The sequence below is a fragment of the Dermacentor andersoni genome, chromosome 3 (genome assembly GCF_023375885.2).
Source record: "Dermacentor andersoni chromosome 3, qqDerAnde1_hic_scaffold, whole genome shotgun sequence".
Classification (NCBI taxonomy): domain Eukaryota; kingdom Metazoa; phylum Arthropoda; class Arachnida; order Ixodida; family Ixodidae; genus Dermacentor; species Dermacentor andersoni.
The window spans coordinates 15,376,154-15,398,217 of NC_092816.1; the positions used below are offsets into that span (position 1 = coordinate 15,376,154).

Here is a 22,064-nt window from a genome sequence, read left to right on the forward strand (position 1 = left end):
CAATAAAGTGTTTAATTCAGCCTATAATGACCACATTATATATAAAGCACTCAGCCGCCGTTGATGGTGAAGTGACAGGTTTCGCAAGTGATATCGCGCGTGCCAGGGTGAGGCAGCATGATCTCATATTTCGAACGGCAAAGTCACATAGTTAGTGACGAAGTGGCAAGCGACAGTAAGACTGCCAAAATGATTGACGTTCAGTTATTGTTACAAATACACCACACACCAACATCGTCGCGGGAATGCAAAGGAATTTGTATAAAGTCATAGCGTGTCGTAAGCTAGAAGGTGCGCTGCCTCCCATCGGATCGGCCCTCAAGTGGACGTTAAGTGTTCAAAACCAGGAATTACATACAGAGCTATTCAAAGCACGAATTTCGCCTCCGCACGAAATGTGAGGCACGCTATTCCAGCGAGTGCTATATACGTCGCTTGACCACTGCTTGCCAAGGTGGTATTGCAGAGAAATGCGGTTCCAGCCGCTCCTCGTCGTCTTCGGGCCGCGCAGTTTCCACGTATCGCTGACTGTGTTCATCGAGCCTGCGAAAGGAAGCGACCCACTTGGCTTTCACCGACTCGCTGGGCGGCTTAGAAGGCCGTGCCACGCCATGCGCGAATTGTCGGTCTGCGTTTAGAGCGCTCCGCAATTTGGCTGACAGCGATCGCTGGAATTCCCTTAGCTGGGCGTTCTACAGCCTCGACGTCAGCGAGCGGCCAAGTTCGCTCCGAGAAATGCGAGCGGTGCAACTGTTCTTGTTCTTGCAACGCCACCGACGCCCTCTCTCGATCTCGAAACTTTGTGAAAGCGTAAAACCTACCGAAATTCCACACCTGAAGAATGCTGGAATTTGCCGCCGTCAGTCAGCGTGTCCGTCGTCTTGCATTGTGCGTAACGTATAGCGCGGCTAAAGTGTTCTACGCGACATCGTGTAGCGGCAGGTGACAGTTGTGTCGGGAAGTAGAGCTCAATGCACAACACTGGGACTGCTACGGTCATAACGGTGCGATGCTATACACGCAAGTTTATTTTCCTCTGTTTTTTTTTTCTTCCTTTCACACATTCATTTTCTACTGCGCGTTCTGCCGCAACTTCCCAAACGGGATTGACCAATGAGGGGTAATTGGCGCGACTCTGAGGTGAGCGGACGACGGGAGAAACGGCTTGCGATGACAAACGCGAGGCGACACGTCGCGGAATAGTTGTCGCTGGTTGAGCCCTCACCACTGGCCCTCACTAGCTCGTCGCCTCTCGCGGACGACTGCTCGTTCCCATCATGCCTCGGGCGCAGCGCACGCGGGGAGAGAAGCGCGAATGAGCAAAAAAGGGCCGCCGTCGGAGAGGGGACCGATTGTCCGCCGCCGACGAGGCTGCCGCCGTGCGCGGCCCCGGCAAGGTCTCTCCCGGCGGGCCCCCAATCGAACGAACAGCGGGCAGCGCCCATGCAGCGGAATCAGGTCCAGCTGGGCGCGAACTGCGATTTCTTCGCGCCCACGAGCGCAGGCGTCGGGGGCAAGTTTCGGACCGCGGAGAAGAAAAGGGGAAGCGATGCTGTGCTGCGGCAGTACAACACGCCGCCGATGCCTGCCGCTGTCCAGCAGGAAACGCCGGGGAGAGAGCCCGGCCTCGGACACGCCCGGCTTCGCTTCCGTCAGCGCAGCGGCGGCGAAACCGGGCCATCGCACGGGGCGTTGCCTCGGGCCCGGCCGGCCTTGGGATGCCGAACGGCCGCCGCCGCCGCTGACCGGCGCCGGCGCGAAGGTCGCCTGCCGATCTCCGAAGGAGACCGCGCGGAAGGACTCGGCATCGCGCGGTGAAACGGTAATAAATACAACGCACACACACAACGCCTCGCTCCGAGAGCGCGCAGGGGAGGTGCAGCCTTCCGTGGCGCCTGTCTTCCTTTTGAGTCAGCAGGTGTGAGCCTTTGTGGACGACCGCAGCGGGATACGTCGGAGGAGACGAAGAACGCGCTCCCGCGTCGGCAGAGGGGATGCGCGCAGCTGAGCGTGCTCGATTCGTGATTAATGGGACCGTCCTCTCCAAGGGACGCCCGACGGTGAAAGGCGCGACGCACGGCCGACGAGCAGCTGTACACGTTAAACGCGATCGCGTGCAGGGGCTGTGTGCCCGAGTGAGTCGATAATTAAAAGGATTTTTCTTATTAGTTTGTCTTTAGATCCTCTTCGGGTGCTATCGTTTCCATCAGTAGGAAATCGTCGGAATAAGAAGAAGAAAATTGTGTCCCTGCTCATTTTCTGATAACACTGCTTTAGAGTCGCGTGCTTGCCGAGCGCGTTCACAACACGGGCAGCAGACACGCCGTGATGTCAGCGGATTTTCGTCCTTAATGTGAAGCATCGCGCATGTCACTAACGACGGGAAGTGGCTACCTATGCCGTATACGTGGCCGATAGAAATTTTAGTCGCACGTTCGAGGCTGATCGCACTCTCCGATGCCTACTTTTCGCACGGGGCAGGAAGGTCGTTTCTTGCATCCTCAAGCAACACCGTCGAGCTAACAAAATCACTGCGCGTTTTAAGCCATGACGTCACGCTGGCTAGACAATCCCTAGCGCGATCATTTTGTTACCATCAGCGGGGTCATCAACCTTTATATAGTGACGCCACATAATCATCTCATAACATGATGACACTATAAGATGCGTTCTCACTGGAAGAGGACAGGACTTGGATTTCAGGGTGATCTGGGCCCGTATTCACAAAAATAAAATAAAAATGAAACAATTACTTCTGTAAAAACTGTTCGCAAGAGTAGATGCAAACCAATATATCTAGATACGGACATATCCATATATAGGGAAGGTGACCGACCAATGACAAACGGCGCTGAGGAACGAAAAGATTCGTGAATTTGGTCCCTTTTAGGACTCACGTTGTATCGCGGGCGCAATAACCTATCTTATATGCTAGCAGCGCTCAGGAAGGGATCCTGATGGAACGCCAGTACAACTTGGCTTTCATCTCCGCATGGCGAACGAAGCGCTATCGAGAAGCGTGCCAAGGACTACACAGCTGAATTGCTCTTATCCGGATAAGGCATCTCTGTACTTGGCTTCAGGATCCTCCCGGTGTGGCAGGAGTAGTAAGCGGACGAAGCAGATGGCAGCCTGATAAAAAGACGGCCGCAAGTTTCGCTTCTCCTCCGGCGAGAGATAAAAAATAAATAAGAAAAATCTTCGCTATAGCAGACAGCAGTATGCCGGCCGTCAACAACCGACCGGTACAGTGGGAACAAGCTATTTGTTATTGTGGTGATCTGTTTCTAATTGCATCGCTATTGAGGTCGGCATGTGAGCAGTGTTAGCATGAAGCTTGTACACGTTGGTATGCAATTATATTTTTGTGGGTACAACTTGGTGTTTATTTCTGAGAAGGCAAATTGACTTATCTTGTATTGGCTCGGTATTAAGGACATGTTCGCGCGCAAATGTGGCACCCGCTATAATCCTTGTCTCCGTGATGAGGATGTAATATTAACTCATACACGCACATACTGTTACAAACTATACACATAATTTTTGTGAGCGCTTTTTCCGTGACGTCTATCCAGTCGTCAGTGGCAGCGTGAGCTAACAAACAAAGCAAACTCACAAACGGAGGCATTGATGAACGTCATGAGATGACGTAATTCCCTCCCCCGTAGATTGTTACTTTCTTGAGTTTCTGTGCGTTTTAGACTGTCAATTAAATTACATTATTTCGAAATATGGGCATGTATAATACAACGATTCCCTTCACTCGATTCTATTCATATCATCCACCACGCAAGACGTGACCATAACGTGTGTGGAGCGCCGGCACTGAGGAAGCGCGAGAAGGCGTTACGTTATTCCGAAGCTGCGTGGGTACATTCCGAAGTCTGCAATCAAAGCACTGCCTGTAGAACTGCGAGTAACTGCGCAAGTCACGCCACAACATAACGCAAAAGCTGATGCGCTTCTGTTACGAGCGTTAACCTATCATCAGTTTAGCACTTCTAAAACGGTTGACCGGTTTTATGTTACGTAGATTATAACTTTTGAAAAAGTCTTCCTATGAGGACGAGTCGTTACATTGATGGGTATGTATAGGAACTCTGTTTTATTTCTACATTTGTCGTTGAAAACTAAACCACATTAGCCGATAAGAGCAGAAATTTGGGTGAGGTTGCGCGACTGCATATTTGACTTGTATCACAAAAAAATAAAAGAAACACGAGGACAGAGGAAAAGAACACCAAACAAGACGCGCACGGGCGCGCGCGCGTGTGTGTGTCTGTGTGTGTGTGTGTGCGTGTGTGTGTGTGTGCGCCAATTACGGAGCTAGTATCACTAATTCATTGATAAGGTTTGATCATCACGAGGGAAATGAAAAGAGCTGAATGTCTTCTTTACTGTTTGTGATATATGTCGACAACAGCACTGCAAGATAAACCTATATGTTAACCATTTTATATGAAGTTGCGTTAAGGGGGTTTTACTAGAGAGAGAGAGAGGGAGATATATTTATTTACAGAAAGGCAGCGAGGTCGGCCAGAGCCACAACTTGCTCTGGCCTGCTACTCTACACTAGGGAATAGGGACAGGGTACTAATGTTTCCAAAAATAGGCCGCTTTCGTAAGCTCCCAGTTTAAGGTCTCAAAATCAAAATTAGAATAGGGTTTTACGTGCCAAAACCCCGATATGATTATGAGTCACGCCGTAGTGGGGACTCGGGAAATTCGGACCACCTAGGGTTCTTTAACGTGCACCTAAATCTAAGTGCGCAGTGTTTTCGCATTTTGCCCCCATGGAAATGCGGTCGCCATGGCCGGGATTCGATCCCGCGAGCTCGTGCTTAGCAGCCCAACACCATAGCCACTAACCACAGCGTGTAGTTTGGTGCCAGAAGCGTTTATTTATTTATGCACACGCGTAACCGTCTGCATAAATAAATAAATAAATAAATAATAAATAAATAAATAAATAAATAAATAAATAAATAAATAAATAAATTTCTATCTATTTCAACAACCTGGCAGCGTGGTGACATTTCAACGTTTTCGTAAAATTCGGGAGCCGATTTCACGAAGTTTTTCGTTCGCAAGTGCCTTTGCCATTGGCCATTCATCTTGCCTTATAATTTGTCGAGCATCAGGATTCGCTGTAAACTGCTGTGAAGCGCGAGCGTAAGAGGTGTTTTTTCGTTTCGAGGAAGGACACAGGTTCAGTGCGTGACCCGTGGATGTCGTTCTCGTGCAGGTTGGGCGAGCACGTGACGCGGTGTCCCGCGCGAGAGTACCGCTGCGACCAGTGCCCCAAGGTGTTCAGCTGGAAGAGCAACCTGATCCGGCACCAAGCGGCGCACGACGCATCGCGGCGATACGTGTGCGACGCCTGCCGCAAGGTGTTCACCGATCCGTCGAACCTCCAGAGGCACGTCCGCTCCCAGCACCTGGGCGCCCGGTCGCACGCGTGCACCGAGTGCGGCAAGACGTTCGCCACCTCGTCGGGCCTCAAGCAGCACACGCACATCCACAGCAGCGTTAAGCCGTTCCGCTGCGAGGTGTGCCTGAAGGCGTACACGCAGTTCTCCAACCTGTGCCGCCACAAGCGCATGCATGCCACCTGCCGCATGCAGATTAAGTGCCACCGCTGCGGCCAGGGCTTCGCCACGGTCACCTCGCTGTCCAAGCACAAGCGCTTCTGCGCCTCGTCGCCCGCCGGCGGCCGCGCGCCGCCCGAGCCCATGAGCGCCGCGCCGCTGCAGCTGCTCTTCCCGCTGCTGCACCACCGCGCCCCGCAGCCCCCGTCGCCCAGCAGGCGCTCCTCGGGGTCCGAGGAGGAGGAGGAGCCCAGCAGCAGCAGCCTCGAGAGCGACGTCGAGCCCTTCAGCTCGGACTCGGAGCCCATGGACCAGCGCGCGTCGCCCAAGCAGGGCGCCGTCTGCCCGGAGCCCGGCGCACTGTGCGCCCAGCAGCCCGCCGGCTCGTACCCGGCCGCCGCCGAGGCGCCCTGCGACCTGTCGCACAAGGCGCGCCTGCTGCACGAGCCGGGCGCCGACGAGCCGCTCGACCTGCGCACGCGGCGGCCCGCGGCGGCGGCCGCAGCGGCGGCGGCGCTGCCCGCCGAGCCGCCCCAGCCCATGGCGCACCCGCGGCCCATCCCGCCGACGCTGTTCTTCGACTCGCTGTACCGGCACGCCGACAAGCTGCCTTTCCCGACGTTCGCGCCGCGCTTCTCCTTCCTCAGCCCGCTGCTGGGCGCCTCGCTGGAGCTGATGCGAGCCGCGCCGCCACCGCCGCGGCTGCCGCCGGCCGCCAAGGCTGGCGCCGACGGGGCAGCGCGACCCAAGGAGCGCTACTCGTGCAAGTTCTGCGGCAAGGTGTTTCCTCGCTCGGCCAACCTGACGCGTCACCTGCGCACACACACGGGCGAGCAGCCGTACAAGTGCAAGTACTGCGAACGCTCCTTCAGCATATCGTCCAACCTGCAGCGGCACGTCCGCAACATCCACAACAAGGAGAAGCCGTTCAAGTGTCCGCTCTGCGAGCGCTGCTTCGGCCAGCAGACCAACCTGGACAGGCACCTGAAGAAGCACGAGGCCGACGGCGCGCCCCAGCCCGGCGGAGGGGACCGGTCGCCGCGCCGCGACGAGCCCTACTTCGACGAGATCCGCAGCTTCATGGGCAAGGTCACGCAGCAGCAGCAGCACCAACAGCGGCCCTCGACGCCGGCGTCGCCCGACTCATCGCAGCCGAGCGCGTGCAACTCGCCCGACGGCCGACACTCGCCCACCTGGCCCCCCACCTCGCCCAGCGTTGTGTCCAGCGAAGACCAGCCCGGCGCACCGGTGCCGTGATCGGGTCCCGCTGGCGCAGCCGCCGGTAAACGCTAGTCAGGACTTGGTTCAGAATAATATATCTCTCTTCCACGGCGGTGACGCCGCGTGCACCGAACTGCTGCGATGCGCGACCGCCTGTGTTCGTCGTCACGTCCGTGGCTCGTCTCAACCCCAAAGACAATCCCTTTTTAACTGGGCCTCCGCAGAGCGCGCGGAAGACTGCCCCCGCGGACTATCGCGAGCCGACTCGGCCTCTCGGACTTGCTAAGTCGGTCTTCGTGTGTTTTAATTTAAGTGGCGATCGTGCGCGAGCATCGAGCCGTGCGCGACGAGTTCCTCGAAGGTCTGTTCCGTGCTAAGGAAGAAGGAGTGGCACCGGCCAAGGGCAGATCGGTATCTGCAGGCACCTGTTCTCGCTACATCACCTTTGCTGGCTCACTGGACGCGCAGTAATCGCGCGGCCCGCCCTGTTGCTAAGCCAGCGCTAGTTGAGAACGATCTGGAGCCATTAAAGAGCAAGCTACACCAAGGAGTGCTCTCAATCCTCAATGAAAGGTGCAGTTAGCGGTGGCCTCACTGCCTACACGGCAGTGACGCCAAAGTGCGCTCGATGTGGGTGACCAAAGAAGTCACCGTGTTCTCTCTTTTCTTTTCATGCTCAGCAATCACTTTTCATAGTTGTAATTAAAGATAAGGTATGATAAATATTGTTTTGGAAAACTCGACTGTCTGCCTGAAATTTGTGTCGGCCATTGGCGCCACTTTGCATGTTTTTCAAGGTAAGATAGAGCCAGACGTTGCTTGTCCTCATAGAACAAGTCTCCGTGGCGATAGACCTCAGACTCTGCCCAGGCGGCGCTGCGGAAAAACCCGCTACCAGAAAAACCCGCATCGCAGCCTTGGCGCTAACTGAGTAGTGCAAGGAGAGCTGTCCGCAAGCGAAGGTGCATAGGCCACAATGGACCCTTCTCTTTCGTTTGTGTTGAGGCCCGGTTTCCTGAAAATCAAGGACCTGGAAAGCTTCTTCTGCCCATCCACGCTTCGGAAAGGAAGCTCAGCAGGGCGAAGTGCGTGTACAATATAAAATAAAGTCTCAAGTGTTATTTCGGCGTGCTGCAACTCGCAAATACAGAGAGCATCAGGTTTGTCTGTATATCAGCATAAAAATCTAAGCATTTCAAATTGGTTCACATTGAATATTTGAAAAACACAGTCGAGCAGGCTCAGCACATTGCGAAGCGTGCTTTCTGTATCGGCGCAGGACTTACAAAATACCGAAAGTGGAAATGAGCTCGCGATACAACGATGCTCTAGAACAGGATTTTGAATTCATAAACGAACCAAAATGCTTGGTTAAGCTGACCTGCCAATTCTCTCCGTTGCACTTGTTGAGTCAAGCGGAGGCGGACGTCTGTTAAAAGGTGGAGATATCGATGGCACATAAGCAGGATGGTTCACAACGTTGTTGTTTCTGTTACTAACGAAGTGGCGGCTGCAGATTCTTGAGTTTTCGCTTGGCTACCATTGTCCTCCGTCAGGGCTACGCAACACAATTACAGAAGAAAAAAATTGTCGCACTTTCTCATGCGAGCCGCTGTGTTGTGGGGAATGCAAGTAATCCGATTACCCAACAGGTTGAACGGCCCGTATCCAGCGCTCTCGCCATTCCCCTTAATACGATCGCGATAGAAATCGGTAAAACTGAACGTTGTTATTCCGTCCTTCACGTTCATGGCAATTTACAACACAACAGTAACGTATATTGCGGCCTTTCTTCGTAGCGCGCGGAGCTATCGCGGTTGCCTTCGTTTCCGCCATCAGTCTGAAGAGTGAGCCAGCAAGCGCTTTACGGCAGTTCAGCGGCGCGTCCGACTAGCGTAGAAATTCATAGCTGTCTGTCTGGGTGTTAAATGCGCAAAACACTCGCAATATGGACCAAAATCTAGTTAAATCGTTGTTTCGCAGTCGCTAGCTGCATAGGCAACTTAGCAAGGGAGTCGGGCTTCGCACTACTCAATTACTGCCTCTTCGCAACGGCAGGTGGCGCTACGCGTCTTGCAAAACTCCATAGTCTGACGTCCATGGGGTACAGGGCATGTCGTAGCACGCTTATAAGGAAACAGCCAGTGAGATATGTAAAGACAATGCTGTAGTAAGTTGTACAAATATGTGAAGCTCACGATCTTAACAGCCCTTAACGTGAAAGAGAATCATTTAGTAGAGAGAAAATTCTCACACTTTTGCTCTAAGTATATATACCTGGCAACGTTTAACGCTAGAACGTTATCTAGTGAGGCGAGTCTAGCAGTGCTATTGGAGGAATTAGAGGGCAGTAAATGGGATATAATAGGGCTCAGTAAAGTTAGGAGGCCAAAAGAAGCATATACAGTGCTAAAAAGCGGGCCTGTGCTACCGGGGCTTAGCAGAGAGACGAGAACTAGGAGTCGGATTCCTGATTAATAAGAACATAGCTGGTAACATACAGGAATTCTATAGCATTAACGAGAGGGTGGCATGTCTTGTTGTGAAACTTAGTAAGAGGTACAAAATGAAGGTTGTACAGGTCTACGCCCCTACATCTAGTCATGATGACCAGGAAGTCGAAAGCTTCTATGAAGACGTGGAATCGGCGATGGGTAAAGTCAAAACAAAATACAGTATACTGATGGGCGATTTCAATGCCAGGGTAGGCAAGAAGCAGGCCGGAGATAAGTCAGTGGGGGAATATGGCATAGGCTCTAGGAATAGCAGAGGAGAGTTATTAGTAGAGTTTGCAGAACAGAATAATATGCGGATAATGAATACCTTTTTCCGCAAGCGGGTTAGCCGAAAGTGGACGTGGAGGAGCCCGAATGGTGAGACTAGAAATGAAATCGACTTTATACTCTGCGCGAACCCTGGCATCATACAAGATGTAGACGTGCTCGGCAAGGTGCGCTGTAGTGACCATAGGATGGTAAGAACTCGAATTAGCCTTGACTTGAGGAGGGAACGGAAGAAACTGGTACATAAGAAACCAATCAATGAGTTAGCGGTAAGAGGGAAACTAGAGGAATTCCGGATCAAGCTACAGAACAGGTATTCGGCTTTAACCCAGGAAGAGGACCATAGTGTTGAAGCAATGAACGACAATCTTATGGGCATCATTAAGGAGTGCGCAATAGAAGTAGGTGGTAACGCCGTTAAACAGGAAACCAGTAAGCTATCGCAGGAGACGAAAGATCTAATCATGAAACGCCAATGTATGAAAGCCTCTAACCCTACAGCTAGAATAGAACTGGCAGAACTTTCTAAGTTAATCAACAAGCGTAAGACAGCGGACATAAGGAACTATAATATGGATAGAATTGAACAGGCTCTCAAGAACGGAGGAAGCCTAAAAGCAGTAAAGAAGAAACTAGGAATAGGCAAGAATCAGATGTGTGCGTTAAGAGACAAAGCCGGCAATATCGTTACTAATATGGATGAGATAGTTCAAGTGGCTGAGGAGTTCTATAGAGATTTATACAGTACCAGTAACACCCACGACGATAAGGTGAGAGAGAATAGCCTAGAGGAACTTGAAATCCCACAAGTAACACCGGAAGAGGTAAAGAACGCCTTGGGAGCTATGCAAAGGGGGAAGGCAGCTGGGGAGGATCAGGTAACAGCAGATTTGTTGAAGGATGGTGGGAACACTGTCCTAGAAAGGTTGGCCGCCCTATATACACAATGCCTCATGACCTCGAACGTACCGGAATCTTGGAAGAACGCTAACATAATCCTAATCCATAAGAAAGGGGACGCCAAAGACTTGAAAAATTATAGACCGATCAGCTTACTGTCCGTTGCCTATAAAGTATTTACTAAGGTAATCGCAAATAGAATTAGGAATACCTTAGACTTCTGTCAACCAAAGGACCAGGCAGGATTCCGTAAAGGCTACTCAACAATAGACCATATTCACACTATCAATCAGGTGATAGAGAAATGTGCGGAATATAACCAACCCATATATATAGCCTTCATTGATTACGAAAAAGCATTTGATTCAGTCGAAACCTCAGCAGTCATGAAGGCACTACGGAATCAGGGTGTAGATGAGCCATATGTAAAGATACTGGAAGCTATCTATAGCGGTTCCACAGCCACCGTAATCCTCCACAAAGAAAGCAACAAAATCCCAATAAAGAAAGGCGTCAGACAGGGAGATACGATATCTCCAATGCTATTCACAGCATGTTTACAGGAGGTATTCAGAGACCTGGAGTGGGAAGAATTGGGGATAAAAGTTGATGGAGAATACCTTAGCAACTTGCGATTCGCTGATGATATTGCCTTGCTTAGTAACTCAGGAGACCAATTGCAATGCACGCTCACTGACCTGGAGAGGCAAAGCAGAAGGGTGGGTCTGAAAATTAATCTACAGAAACCTAAAGTAATGTTTAACAGTCTCGGAAGAGAACAGCAGTTTACGATAGGTAGCGAGGCACTGGAAGTGGTAAGGGAATACATCTACTTAGGGCAGGTAGTGACCACGGATCCGGATCATGAGACTGAAATAACCAGAAGAGTAAGAATGGGCTGGGGTGCGTTTGGCAGGCATTCTCAAATCATGAACAGCACGTTGCCACTATCCCTCAAGAGGAAAGTGTATAACAGCTGTGTCTTACCAGTACTCACCTACGGGGCAGAAACCTGGAGGCTTACGAAAAGGGTTCTGCTGAAATTGAGGACGACGCAACGAGCCATGGAAAGAATAATGATAGGTGTAACGTTAAGGGATAAGAAAAGAGCAGATTGGGTGAGGGAACAAACGCGGGTAAATGACATCTTAGTTGAAATCAAGAAAAAGAAATGGGCATGGGCCGGACATGTAATGAGGAGGGAAGATAACCGATGGTCATTAAGGGTTACGGACTGGATTCCAAGGGAAGGGGAGCGTAGTAGGGGGCGGCAGAAAGTTACTTGGGCGGATGACATTAAGACGTTTGCAGGGACAACATGGCCACAATTAGTACATGACAGGGGTAGTTAGAGAAGTAGGGGAGAGGCCTTTGCCCTGCAGTGGGCGTAACTAGGCTGATGATGATGATGATATATACCCATAGCTGTAGTCAAACAAGTACAACAAATACTGGACTTCTGAACCGGAAAATAGAAAGCGCGTCGTTTCTCCACTAACGTCATACAGCGAAGACACATCACTATCGTGCACAAATCAGTGGGCAAAACTGCGCTGAAGTTTCAGAAAACGAAGTTCCTTAAAGACTATACATCAAGACGCATGCCGCAGCTTCACAAGATATCCAATCGGTGCCTGCAGCGCTGAGGGCGTAACTCTCCCCTAGATGACTACAGGTGCGTAAGGATGACTGGGAGTGGATAGCTTGGAAGCGCCTGCTCCCGCCTCTCCCACTTCACTCGAAGGTGAAAATGATGATGATGATGATAAAAATGTATTTAGCAAGGGATGGCTCGACGGCCTATTATAAGGTGAAAATAAAGAACCTTGTCTCACCAAACACGATAGTGTAATTTTTATCGAAGTAGTCGTACGAGAGACCAAAGTACTCCACAGTAATAAATACAAGACTGAAACGAACAGGAACCAGTTTGAACAAAGCCAGATAAAGGAAAAGAATGGAAATGACTGATTTCTGTAAGTGGTGCACGCGTACAAGGGGGGGGGGGGGGGGGGAGGTAGTCTATAAGAGGAGCCACGCAGCTCCACTCAGTCTCCTCTTCGCTGGTACAGCTCCAGCCAATAAGCGGCGGTCGTAACGGGTGCACAGTTCAGCAGGTGGACCCTTACAAAATACCCCCCCCCCCTCCCCACCCTAAGCTTCATCAAGGACGACGAAGACACCAATAACGTGAGTATCGCTTAGTTCTGACTGGGTGACTGGGTGATGTTGCCGATATTCTATCCACATTGCTGTCAGAAGGCTAAAGGTGCCTACTTGTGTGCTGAGCGTTTGAAGGTATAACCCCTAAGGCATAGCTGAAGTTTGCCAGTAAGTCACAGACTATTCTGGGGCCATATACAGAGTTCGAAAAAGTTGTAGTTCCGGTAGGATGTCAATGAAAATGCCCCTCGAACCCTGTGCTGTTCGTCTAGATTTCTGGGAAGTTTAGCCAAGATGGTCGCAGTCGTTCCGGCTGGCGCCGCAACTACCAAAAAGAGAGACATATTTGTCGCATGATAAATGTCGCAATAGAAAGCTGTAGGCCGAAGGTGATGAATTAAAAAACCGGAAGCATGCGTTTCATTTGAGACAGTATGGGCAAATGAAAGTAAAGTCACATAGAACCTTGAGTGTCCTTAGCGCTTAAGAAAAATGCTGTGCACAGTGAAATACGACAGGAGGTTTTCGCTAGTGAAGAACTGACGAACACGGCAAGCCACCCATGATTTCTCAAAGCAAGATATATACAGGGTGTTCAAAGTTTGACTTTCCGGGTTTTAAAAATAAATGCGAACAAGAGTACAGAGAAGGCATTTGTCTAGCTAGGTTATGCGGCCAGGCAGTCGCAAACTGTCAGGCTAATTGTCGTCGCAATGTCAGTATTTAATTAAATTCGATAATTAACTTTTCATTTACTGCAGTTAGCATGTATGTTTATATTGAAAACTCAGAGGCGGTGCGATTTGGTGATTATTCCATTTTGTACAATTTTTGTAACGCGCCTGTGTCCTGAGATATGCACGTCTGAAATTTCAGCCCAAGCCGTCTAATTACGCATGCGAGGCTCCTCCCTAGTGTGACGCAGCTGTTGCGTATGGCGCTCCGTCTGAAAAGAATGTGGGTTGATAGACGACGGTGATTACTTTTCGTTCTAGGCCAGCGTTTCCGTTCTTGGCAAGCGAAACCGAAGAATGACTGTGCGGGCGACGTGAGACGAGCCCCGTTTCTTTGAGCAATTGTTAGTAGAGTGGTGGACAAGGCGCCGGGCCGCCTAAGACTTCTTATTGATATAATCTCGATTGGGTGAGGTGGGCCAAACGTGTGGACACCTGGATGGAACCCTCAAGAACCCGCGCCGTATCCTGACATTCCGGGAGGAGACCACGTGGAAGGAATCACCTGCTCACGAACTCGAACTCACGAACTCCAATGGATGCGACTCTCACCTGAGTCTCGAGCAGTCTCTCTAACACGTGGGCCAGCCCGGCCTTAAATAACCACTGGCGGTCCCGTTGTTGTTGCCGTCTTCTTCCGGAGCCTGCGGAGTTGTGCTTTTCGCCGTCCACCCTTTGGTGTCAGCTTGTGGAGAGCGGGGGGCGGGGCGCCTTGTTGCCTTTTTGGTTTGCCCTACACCCTTTTGTGTCAGCTCGGAGAGCAGCAGGGCGCCTTGCTGCCTTTTTTGGTTTGCCCTGCACCCTTTCGTGTCGGCTCGGAGAGCGTGTCGTCGATTCGGAGAAGAGGGCAATCATGTCGACGTGGGGAAGCCTGCCTGAACGCCTCTCAGCCCCGACAGGTCGATCCGACATAACATTATGCACTCAGGTGCAGTGATACTGCTCTGCTTTTTTTATATAATAATGGAAGCTTTGCTTGCAGAATGATTGAAATTAATGCCGTCTCACAGCATAAAGTGACAGCGTCAGCTGCCATACAGCTCATTATTAAGCACTAAAGTTTCGGTTTACATGCGTAAAGAGAATTTACGACACTGCATTGGCAGCGCTTAGGAAACGCGGGTTAATGGCCCGTATTCTCTGTGTCACCTTTTTAAATTTAGAACGCATCTACCAGTACTCATGACAGAGTACTCATGAAATTATGTCAACGTAGTCAAATTCATATTCATTGCGTTACGCACAGCTCTGATTCCGACATTACTTCGAAAGAAGTTTGAATAAAAGAAGAACAACAAAAAACAAGTACAGTGTAAATTCATGGCCTATACATACAAACAAAACATAGAAACATTTTAGAAATTTGCTTCAAGTATACCATTGCTTACACAATATTAGTTTCGAGTGATATGAATCTTTCTCAAATTAAAATTATGACAATCGCCAAGAAACCACGGTTTAAAAATGTTCGAAATGCTTGCCTTCCGCCGCGACGCACCACATGAATCACTCTCGCGTCGAGTCGACAACTCTGCGCAGCATTTCCGGGTCAATGCTTCTACAGGCGGTAACTATTCTCATCTTCATGCCGTTGACGTCGGTGGGCTCAACTGTGTAAGCGCGATATTTCACTTAGCCCTACAAAAATAAGTCCAGTGGAGAGAGACCGGGGGATATCGGCGGCCAAAACATTTCTCCTTCGCGTCCAATCCACTGCCGTGGAAAGTTACAGTTTAACCAGTTCTTTGCAGCGGAGGAGAAATTTGGTGGGGCACCGTGATGCTGCCACTAAACTAGCCGCAGTTAGTTGTGAGGGAGACTCCAGCCAGATTTATCGATGATACCAGCAAGAATTTCGTGGGCATAATTATTTCCATCGAGGTTCCCTTCGAAGAAGCGAGGGCCAATGATTCTGTCCCCAAGTATGCCACACCAAACATTTAGACCCCAGCGAATTGGGTGGTTGTGTTGCCGCAGCCAATGAGAATTTCCTTGCTACCAGCAGTGAGCATTGTGAATGTTCACTCTGCCGTTCCTGCAAAACCGAGCCTTATCAGTCCAAGTCGCTCTTTGTACGAAATCCTTATCTTGGTCAATTTCTATTACGGCCCAATTACAAAAGTCAGCCTGTTTTTCAAAGTCTGTCTTACTAGGTCCTGATGAAGACTCACATGGTATGGGTGAAATTCGTGTTTCGTTAGAACGTTGTGCACTGTCCCCACGCTTTTCCCGCATTGTTTAGAAATCTCTCTGAATCTTGCATTTGGCATTGCATGCACGCAGGCAAGGACGTCGATTTCAAAGTCCTCATCAATGATGCTCATCTTGAGCTGTCTTTTTTGGTGAACTGAGCCTGTTGTGCAAAAACGTTTGAATATGCTACCAAATGTTGCTTTGGTGGGAACTCGCCCATCCGGATGGCGAGACGCGTACAGACTCATTGCTAATGAGGCATTTCCGTTCATATCCGCCATTGATAGCACTACATCAATATTTTTCTGCCGTATAAAGGTATGTCCTCACTTGCGGACATAAGCGCGCCCAAGGTGGCGGGATTAAAAACGCGCGCCGCGAAAGGCGCTTTCGCGGCAAGAATCCTCTAGAATAGCAGCTTGGGCTTGTTGGTTCTCCATCCTGGTGTTAACAGCGCAAAACGTAGACGGGACACGAGACGAGAAGACGACACCACAAGCGCTGCCAAAGTAAGCGCGCGGCCTTGCGCGCGCTTATTTCCGCAAGTGAAGACGTAGCTTAATAGTACCTCGACCCAGACGAAGCAGCCATTTTTCAACGCTGAAGGTCCCAACGCAGGGCTTGCTTCTTCCAACGGCTCAGCTTAGTAGAGGTAATCAGTGGCAAAGGCAAAGACACATAATGGAAGCTCAGGGGTTCATTCGATGCGCTTGCAAGGCGATGCCTGATCTGTTCGGCACTTTCGCGAAACGGCGAAGAATAAAAAAAAATCGTCAGGCATATATCAATGAAGTGCACTACTCACGTCAGTTCACAGTCGTCCTATTTCACAGCAGTTTTTCAGACGTAGGCCAAGGCAGGGCTCTCAAATCCCGCACTTCGGACAGGTACAGCGTCCCTGGAACACCACTGGCAACTAAGGCAGCTGTCACCTTTGTTTCATTCTTAGCGCTTGCATGACTTTGAGCTCCCGAAATGCAAAAAAATAAATAAAGCTATACTCAGTATCGTAATCCTGCAGTTGATTGTTTCTACAGTACGTGTACGGTGGCAACGCGCTTTTTCGCCAACACTGCAAGTCATTGCTTCAAAACAAGAGCTCGGCCAAGCCGCCACCCAAAGCCATCCTTCGGTCTCGTTGGCCACGAACGGAAACGGTGGCCGAGAACGAAAACCGTCGCCTGTCACCCCGCATTCTCGTCGGACAGAGCGCAATACGCAATAGTGCGTCACGCTAGGGAGGGGCTTCACAGCGGCTGCCGCCGTCTCGCATGCGCAATTAGACGGCTTGGAATGAAATTTCAGACCTGCATATCTCAGGACACAGGCGCGTTACTAAATCTGTACAAAATGGAATAGACACCAAATCTCACCACCTTTGAGTTTTCAGCATAAACATACATGCTAACTGCAGTAAATAAAAATTTAATAATCGATTTTAATTAAATACTGACATTACGACGACAATAATCTTGACAGTTTGCGACCGCCTGGCTGCACAACCTAGGTAGACAAATAGCTTCTGTGCACTCCTCTTCGGATTTTTTTTTTAACCCGGAAAGTCTAACTTTGAACACCCTGTAGAAGTGGTTCTGAAGCCCTCCCGCATTCGATCCGTAGCAAGAAAAGAAGAAAAAAAAAGGGGGGGAGGGTGGAGAGGGAGAGATTAGAGCACCAGTTCACGCGGTATCTCTGTTGTGTTTGGCCTAAACTATAAGTCGTGCAAAACTACAGATGGAAAGCTGAAGATCTACAGGCATCGGTGCAGTGCTGAGCAATGTACCTTTAAGAAGAGAAATTTCTTTTACTAATAACAAATGTAGGAAGATATCGTCACACATATATTGCGCCGGTTTCTTAGAAACATTGGTAAACGTCGAGTATAACAAGCAGCAGCCGAACTGCTGCCACCCAGGATCTATGCCCGGTAATGGGCGGTCATTGCTCGTCACCCACATCAAATATACATCGAAGGATCCAGTGAAGAAAAACCAGCGCCAGGGTTCGTAAGGGCCCATCTGGACTGCGTCAGCCGATGGCAAAATAATAATTCGTTTACGACAATTTTTACCGTTCTACCATTGAATCGGCGATATTCTAAAATAAAAGAAAAAAAAAAGAAGAAAAAAGGAAGTTCGCAAAGTTGATCAACGTTCTGATTTTCACTAGTCTAATACTATTCCAAAACCAATGCACCAAATGAGCTAGCTTTCTAGACCGGTTGTTTAATTATTATTTTTGTAGCAAACCATCAGCGACAAGTTCTTGGGAAAATGAAGTGAAGTAAACCAATGCAACATATAATCTCATGCAATATTTATGCATGTACTGCCCAGTTAACAACTTTAATATCTTTTAGTGCTTAAGCACTACACCATTCAGAAGCTACGCTGAAATGCACGCAGCAGTTTATGCGAATGCGCATTATGAGACGTCGATGCAGTGATGTCATAAAAACGAAAGTGATTTTTGTCCAGGTGAGACGTATGCTTCGATCCTGCGTCTGTGTCCCAATAGACGCCGGCGCACGCACGCGTTCCCGAACGTGCCACACGACCTGATGCACGCACCAATCGTCTCAAGAAGTTATCTGGCATTGGCACGCAAGGGAATTATGCGTGCGATTGCGGCCTAATGGTTAGATCTTCGCGCTGCTGTTCTGGGAGGCCGAAGCTTCACCCCCCAGTCGGACACGTAATTGTTTCGAAGCGAAGCTTTCTTGGCAAACCCTGTCGGAATTCGCTCACCGCGGTTGTTGGTGTAGCTGCATGCTGCCTTGGCAAACAGTAGTTCGACAAAGGACTGCAGAGCATATACCGAGTCGCCTTATACGTACGACCATCTGCACTCTACCCCTGCCCCACATGTGCCACTGACCTGCTATGTTCTCTACGGAATTAAACAATGAAAGAACAAACGCAATCTAAATATCCTCATTGCAATAGATTTATGCACACAAACGCATGCTTTTTTTATACAAACTAATAAATTTCTCTTACGTTTGCTTTCGTTTTCGGGGCTGGAGTAGTCGTGGCCACCATCGCAAGTGTACCTCTCCCTTGCCAACTGCACTACTGCATCACTCTTAGCGTGCAACGCTGCGAAGCTACGCAAGAAGTTCAACAATCAAAAGTTATCACTACAAGCGTTTCGTGTTCGAGCGCTTTAGGCATCCAGTGCTTATGATCAAAATGGCGTCGGTTCAACTCCTTGCCAGGAGGTTCCTTGCTTCAATCTTTTTCTTTAGCAAATTGAAAGCTTTCTTCAAGTGAGTTTGGCGGGTGTTGCGACGCCGTTTCTCGAAGCTCGACCGGCGTTACTATTGCGTAGCGTGGCGTTGTCGGCGGGCTGCAGGCGTCCGTTAGACCATGGCGACCCGGCAAGGACGAGACGATTTCTAGTGCGAAACTTGCACTGTTTATTCTATGGTTGGTGAAGGATAAGAAGAGAATGAATGATGATAAAAATTACATTGCGGGGCCCCTTAAATAGGCCCACTAAAATCGTAGGTGGGATCTTGCTCACGTCAACGTCACGTGACATGCACCGAGTCCCCTTCGTTGCTTTTCGGCTGCTCCCACTTTCCAGGGCGATGTTTGCCCGAACTTGCCTCCGCTGGTGGCGACCCGCGGGTCTGGTCGGGGATGGGCGGCTGATCCATTCTCCCAGGTGACGTTTTCACGAGCGTGCCTTCTCTGGCGGCAACCCGGGGGTCCTGTCTGGTTCGCGAAAAGCGTTCTACACTAGAGTTGGACAGTTCGCGGAAAGTTCTCCCCTAGTCGCACTCACACAGAGGGGCCTGTCATCACTGCGGGGCGCCTGCCAGACCGGCAACCACTCGAGACAACCATAGCAAATTAGGAATCCATCCTCCGTTTCGACTAGGCATGGTCTTTAAGCATCCTTTCTGCCCGGGGATGTTACACGCCAACCGTAACACGGGGCCCCGGAAAATATGCGACACCGCGAAATATCTGCCGTTCTCGGCCAGTCTATGCTTGGCTGCGCGCCAACGGCCATGCTAGTGCGACCATGCGCGGCTCGCGAAAAGCAAGAAATCTATTACAACCTATTGACAATATAACATATATATCTTGCTCGTATTTAGAGATTACAACATTTTTAATTTACTACTGAGCCTGGAGCAAAGTCTATGTCAGATAGTTGCCGTGCGGAAGAACACCAAGACATTTTTAGTAACAACTGCAAAAAGACTACAACGTTGTACTTGATATGTGTCGCTGCCTGTCTCTTGGTTTACAGCACCTTCAGGCGCACGTGCTCCCGCGCGAGACCTTCGAGGCGTGCGCAGGTTCAGTGGCTGTGGCGTCGCTGTGTCTCTGCCCACTTGACGGACGGTTGCGGAGCGCTTTCGCCGCCGAAGCCCGCTGCGTCTCTTGTCGAGAGAGGGAACGAAAGCAAGGAGAGGAAAGGCGGGGACATGAACCAGATGAGTCGCCGGTTTGCTACCCTACACTGGGGGTAAGGGGGAATAGAAAGACAGTGAGGACTGAGTGCACGTGGGAGGATACACAGGGACGCTATAAGCGATCTCTCAAACCGGTGCACTTCAGGTACTGCGCTATAGTGCACGAATCGCCTTTTTTGCTAGTGACGGATGTGGCCGCGGTCAGAGTGTGCTTGAATCAGAGAAATATCTCGAGTCCAGTCGCTTTAATGTTGTCGGGAGAGGGAGGCGTTGTACGTCTAAGCGAGGACAGATACGCATAGGTGCTCGATGGTTTCCTTGCACCTACGCGAGTCGCACATTGGGCTCGGCCAATCCCGTACGATAGGAGAAAGTGTTCGTGAACGCCACTCCCAGCCACAAGCGGTGCAGCAACGTTGTTTCGCCGCCGGGAAGACTAGAGGCAGTTGTAGCCGTATAGCTATTTCGTCTTACTGGCTCATCAAAGCTTCGCTGACACCACCTCCCCCATGCCGTGTGTGGGGTGGATGCATGACTTTTTTACTTTCTGTGTGTGAGCTACTCGGCAAGGCAGCCACGGCGAGCAAAGTCCGGCATGATTCGCCAAGAAAGCTTCGCTTTAAAGGAAAAGTAGGAAGGAGGGAAGGGGCGAGTGTAAGCGAAATCTCTGCTAGACAACCGGCAGCAGCAAAGCAGCGCGGCTGCAGACAAACGCTTTTCGGGTAGATCGGCAAGCAAATCCGGCGCGCCGGCGTCGAGAAGAGACGACCCTTATTGCATACATACTATATAGGGCGATCGGAGATGCGGCATCGGTTCCTCCTCGCGAACGATTTCTGCTCATCTTGGGCCGTCGATTGCGATGCGTGCTCGATGCGTCGTCCTCCACGCTTATCTGCAAAATCCGCGCGACGGCGGCAGCGAGCGCATCCCTGTCAGCGCCCATCGGAAGGTCGTCGTATTGTCCTCGAACGACTGCCCTGATAAGCATCGGCCGCCGCCGCCGCCGCAAAGCGCGGGGAGGCGCGCCGCTCCCGCGCTACTTGGCCCGCCCGATCAGCCGCACGCGAGGACGGCGGATTGCGGACGGGTTTGTTTCGCACGGGGGTACGACGGCGACGAACGACGCGCTCGGCAAACAATGCTCGCGGCACCGAGCGGGAAGGTCTTCCGTTTAGACTCGGAAAGAAGATTTCCCTACTACTCCACTTAACCACGGCCGCGCAGCGCAGCTCATCACGGGGGCGTCTCCAAGGCCTCACCGACGAGAGAGCGAAGTGAACCTTGTGACAAAAACGAAGGAATGCTTCGACTCTGCAGGGGCACGCAGCGACGGCGCGCTCGTGCAGCTTCATATCGCAAACAGAACGCCGTGCGTCGTTAGCTTTACAGAAAGTGAAAGCCGAACGCCAGACGGCAAAATCTTGTCTAACCAAGTGCCTACGTATGAACTAAGTCAACCTCGCAGCTGCAGTGCACGTTGATAAAGTATAGCGACTTATATACTGGGGTTTAGTGAACTTATTGATTTTGATCAGGTTGCCAGAATACTAATTTTTCATATCCCACAGGAGGAGAGGAGGAGGAGAAACATTTATTTAAAAAAAAAGAAAGAACAAGCAGGTGTCTTTCTGCTTGTGCGGGAGGCGCCCTTAGTCCAGGGCTCCTGCGGCTCTTGCTGTCTCCCGGGCCCGCCGCACCAGTTGCTGCTGGTTACGAGGGTCCGAACTAGTCAGCACGGCCTCCCACTGCTCGGGTGTGGGGTTGGGTATTTGCGGGGCCACCTTCATTTCGTACGTCAGTTACATTCTCGTAGACGCTATGGCACGATGCTCGTGCAATACAGCCTCATGACATTCAGCATGTTTGCATCCATGTGAACGAGAACAGCAATTCCTTAGCTGGTGCACTACAATCATTGCAGGGAAAATCCCAGCAAAGGCGGTATTCTCGAACGATTCACTTTCGGGGATACGATCCCTTTCGCGAGTGTGACTCGGTACCTGACACATCGACGTCTACGGACGATCGATAGCGTTATTCCTGGCCCATT

At 50.6% G+C, this 22,064-nt stretch overlaps 1 protein-coding gene across 1 annotated transcript in view; it reads left to right on the forward strand.

Annotated features, from left to right (window-relative positions):
- The window catches only part of LOC126520890 (uncharacterized), a 230,791-nt gene extending 223,239 nt beyond the window's left edge, over positions 1 to 7,552 (forward strand). The window contains exon 6 of the mRNA XM_050169692.3: positions 5,246 to 7,552. Coding sequence (XP_050025649.1) covers positions 5,246 to 6,845 — 1,600 coding nt within the window. The 3' untranslated portion in view covers positions 6,846 to 7,552. The remainder of the gene's footprint in view (positions 1 to 5,245) is intronic.
- The last annotated feature ends 14,512 nt before the right edge of the window (positions 7,553 to 22,064 follow it).